The following is a 4700-nucleotide window of genomic DNA, read 5'->3' as shown; positions in this document are numbered from 1 at the left end:
TATATATATATATATATATATACATATATATTTATGCGGTTTTTAACACGGCTCGAGCGTTAATAAATTTATAGTGACGGGGTTTGTATAGACAAAGTCAATGGGCCTAATACAACCGCGTCTGTCGTCACATCTTTTATTTTATTTTTTAAAAAAGGCAACAGGACAACAGGTCAACCTCCCCTGCACTGCCTGCAGTCTGATCGTGATCAGTGATCAGTGATTCACTACTCTCTCTCTAGAGTATACGAGAGAGTCTATTAGAGGTTCTGACTGGACCACTCTTCGAATTCTACTACTACTCTACTCTGGCTTTCTACTCCAGCTTTCAACGCTCACTATAGTTAAGTCTGTTAAGAAGTGAGTCAAGACTCAACTGATAGGGGTATGTTTGAAAGTTGAAACTCAAAAAGTCAGGGTATGAACCTGAAAGTGTTTTCCGTTAAAACCTTTATAAATCGAATAAATAAATGTTTATGTTCTACTTTTATTTCACCTGTGGTCCTTTGTATGCTCATAGGTGCAACTTGCGGGTCTAAAATTTAGATTTGTACCATATTCACGTAACGAACCAGCCCTATAAAGTACTTAGGTGTAAACCCTTCATGTTTCAAAATTGAATATATATTCGATTACGTTCAACTTCTATCCCGTACCCTCATAACGTTATGAGCTTAGGGCTCTTCTGATCATGTTATTGCCGATACAACGTTTTTTTTAAAATTGAATAATTATACGTTTACGTTCAACTTCTATTCCGTACCCCCATAACGTAATGTGATAGGCATGTGACCATTTCTCGATTGGCAGTTCATATTAATAACTTCATACTGCATACAGAGTTTACAGACTCACTGACTGTCACACTGTCGCAGTGCATCCTGCATAGTGCATACTTATAATGCTTACTGCATAGTCAAATAAAAGTCATAACTCATTTTTTTTTAAAGTAAGACAGTTTTAGTGAGTTTAGTCACTGTTTCGAAATCGAAACTAGAGTATTTATTTACTACCAATCGATGGCCTTCTTGAATATTATTTTCAGCAGGTTATGACCAATCGAGCAATCGCCCCGATCCTGTGATCCAGATAGCTGATCTTATGGTACTTTTATTTGTGGCTGTTTTTATTGTTTTATAATAATAAAAATGTGCAGCATACCCACAGGCCACAGGCCACAGGCCACAGGCCACAGGCCACAGGCCACAGACCACACTCCACACTCCACCGTCCCACAGAGGCACACACCGGGCATAGGATTATGTTAATGTAGGGCCATAGCATATCTAATACTATTTATGACATCTTATCTCACTAGACATTTTATCACAAATTGAAAATATGGTAAAATTGTGGGCTGGCCGCCGGATAATAGTATAATATATAGCTCCCGCTCTGGATGAAAGGCGGTGTATATTTAATATTTATAAGGTCCATTGCCATTGGACAATCGGACAGATTGTCATGGTGAGTAACTTATTTCTTCAATGACAAGTTGACAAGTGACAAGTGACACCCAACTACATACCAAGAAGTTGACAACTTCAGTTCTGTCACAGAGTCACAGACTCACAGTCTCACAGACTCGCAGTGCTTTTAGCCTTTAAAGCTTCACATCGCCTTCATCTACTTTTTTTCTACATAACTACTCTTTTTTACTCTACTATTGCAACTCAACCTTTTCTTTTGTTTGTTTTCCGTTTTCGAACGATAAGATTGTAAAAAAACAAAAAAATTCACTCTCAACTTCTCGTGAATCGCGACTCGTGTCTCGCGACTCGTGTCTCGTGAATCGTGACTCGTGACTCGTGATTCGTGAGTCGTGAGTCGTGAGTCGTGAGTCGTGAGTCGTGAGTCGTGAGTCGTGAGTCGTGAGTCGTGAGTCGTGAGTCGTGAGTCGTGAGTCGTGTCAAATCGCAAGAATTTCACAACAGAGTCTGAGACTCTGAGATCAGTCTGATCAGTGGATCAGTGGATCAGTGGAGTGAAGCGTGATGACTGAAGACTGCCGACAACAGCTGATATTAAATTATTTTAGAAACCAAAAAAAACAAACATTGTCATTCTGAATTTTTTTGTTCGTTAATGATTCGAAAATCGAAGCTGTGCCTGTGCCACTACAATGCCCTCTACAATAGTCTATTTAGTCTATGGTTGCTATCTGTTGGCTATGCTGCTGGTGCCCAGTCCGTAGAAGTTTGGAAATGGGCGGAATATATGGCGGAAGTTTTTTTCTCGACTACGTATGCGTTCCTGTCTTGCTATTCGGCAAACTTTCTATAATTTTATGTTCAAGTTTGGGGCGCTGCATATATATACAGGATACAGACTCCACATTATTTACAATTGCAACTTATTGACGACAATTGTAATTTCTCAAATATACACATTATGATGAACCAAGTTGGCCAACAATACAGCACTTACGGGAATCCGCTAAGGAACCTGGTTAAGCGACCCCATAAATCTGACAAGTCAACTCCGAGACCAGCAGATCTCACCAATGTATTGAGCATACATAGTGTGAGTAGTGGAGACTGCTCCTTCGATTCCTTTGATTCGCTCGCTCACTCAAGGATAAAAATTCCCAGATCACAGACACGCAGGCCGTCCGTGCATACTCATGGTCCGGAGGTAGATCCCAAGGTGCTAATTGACACACTAACGTTCTACCCTGGCTATAGAGGATACGTCGCGGGCATTGTGAAGAGCAAAAAAGCAGCCGGGGGCTACTTTGTCAAGATGCAGCGCCGTACAGCCATTCTTGTAAGTGCGGACGAGTATGGAGTGGTTATTCTGTCAAATGATGACGCAAGTTTGCAATGTAGGATAAATTGGCCCGAGCTGGCTGATATAGATCATGTGCACACAGATGGGACATCCACGCCATTGCGCAAACGGAAGCGCAACAACTATATAGCACTACGGTTGAAGGATGGTTCGGTATACGTTATTAATTCGCTGCAAACGCCGGAACTACACATGCTAATAATGGACACTTATTCCAATAAGGTTATAATGTAGGGGTTAAGAAGTATAAATAAAAAATAAAATATAGAATTGAATATTGTACCGGATGCACATGGAAAAAAGGATTTTATGGACGAGTGGATGATTTCCTTTCCTGTTTGGTCATCGTTCAAAATGTAATGTTTTGACAGTTCTGTGCATGTTATACATACATCAGGAGTTACTAATTTTGAAGCTCATATTGTTTCCTGGTCTTCAGACGTACTATACCGCTGGGATCTACAACATTTTATATTCCGCGGGTAGGATACAACACATTATCTTTCGTTTGAAATATCCAGAATTACGGGAGCAAGTGCTGTGGAGATCAATACGTCACCCAACATATATATTTATGCAAAGTGAACTACTACATAGTCTCACTCGAACATCATGTAAATTATTATGTAGTAATTGTTGTTACACACTGTAAAAGTACTGAAAGCTTCTGGAAAGTACTACATGGCATCACGGATTTTATTCAAATTAGGCATTCTCAATCACCAACACTTCAAAAGTTGGCTTCTAAAGTTGGGCCATATGGTAGGGTTGTATCTCGTTAAAGGCCCGATCTCAATGGATTTGGACTCCTCACGGATTGGCGCATCAAATATATTGTTGACAGAAGGTTGTAGCGAGAATATGTTTTCAAAAAAACTATTCTAATGATGGATTGTTGCATTTATCGTGTATTGGAAAATGGAAGCTGTTTGCTCGTGTCTAAGAACTCCTCGATCGTGAGTCTGTGTGAAGTGTATTTTTAGGCTTTTACAAGACTTGAGACTTGAGACTTGAGAGGGATGAGTCATGAGATTCGTCAGTTGCAGCCTCGCAGGCCTGGGTAAAATATGTGAGGCTTGTGCCTTGTCGTCTGTAGTGTGTATACTATAAGCCAAGGCGTACGCTATTTACAGTAATTGACGCGCCATGTTATACATATTTACGTATATTACGTTATGTGGGTCATACTGCGACTTACGTTTCTCAGTTGGTGTCAATTTTTCGACATGTATTCCATATTTTAGTTTTTGGGATCCCAAGGACCCCAATATCGGAATCATATCACTGAAAATCGCGATTGACAGACTTCTAAATAAAGGTGTTTTCATGCGCCTCCAGTAATAAAATACTAAAAAGCAAAAACAAAAATTCATCCAAATTTGCGATATATTGGCAAACTGTAAATGTTGCAGTCTGGTTGAACCAGTCTATATTCAGTTGTACTTTTTTTGGACGATATATTTCATATTTAATCCCACAAATTTAGGCCACATATATATTTTAGAATTTCGTAAAATGCTCCCGTACTACGTATTGAAAATTGAATGCGGCAACTTGCACTGTTTGTAGAGACTTTTCCAGGTGCCGGCGCAACAGCTTATTGCGGAAAAGATCGAGCTGACCGTCAATAACAATAGAATACAAAGTAGTTATGTACCTCTGCTTTCCTCCTTGCATTCTTATTTGCTGCCTGCTTTATCAACACCGAAACCTTTCTTTTGCTTCTTTTGCACTCCTGTCCCTCTCTGCTTCACAGACTTAGCTGCCTTTCCGTTCATACTTGTGAAAAACNTACTTGTTGTGTACGTGCCGCATACTATATATATATATATATATATATATATATATATATATATATATATATATATATATATATATATATATATATATATATATATATATATATATAT

At 39.1% G+C, this 4700-nt stretch overlaps 1 protein-coding gene across 1 annotated transcript; it reads left to right on the top strand.

Annotated features, from left to right (window-relative positions):
- The first annotated feature begins 2351 nt into the window (after window positions 1–2351).
- SARC_06252 (hypothetical protein) lies at window positions 2352–3054 on the top strand. Its single transcript, XM_014299863.1, has one exon. It carries the CDS (start codon window positions 2392–2394, stop codon window positions 3022–3024), a length of 633 nt encoding a protein of 210 aa, XP_014155338.1. The 5' UTR covers window positions 2352–2391; the 3' UTR covers window positions 3025–3054.
- The last annotated feature ends 1646 nt before the right edge of the window (window positions 3055–4700 follow it).

This window comes from Sphaeroforma arctica (assembly GCF_001186125.1).
Source record: "Sphaeroforma arctica JP610 unplaced genomic scaffold supercont1.438, whole genome shotgun sequence".
Classification (NCBI taxonomy): Eukaryota; class Ichthyosporea; order Ichthyophonida; genus Sphaeroforma; species Sphaeroforma arctica.
This window is presented reverse-complemented; position numbering and strand designations above follow the sequence as displayed.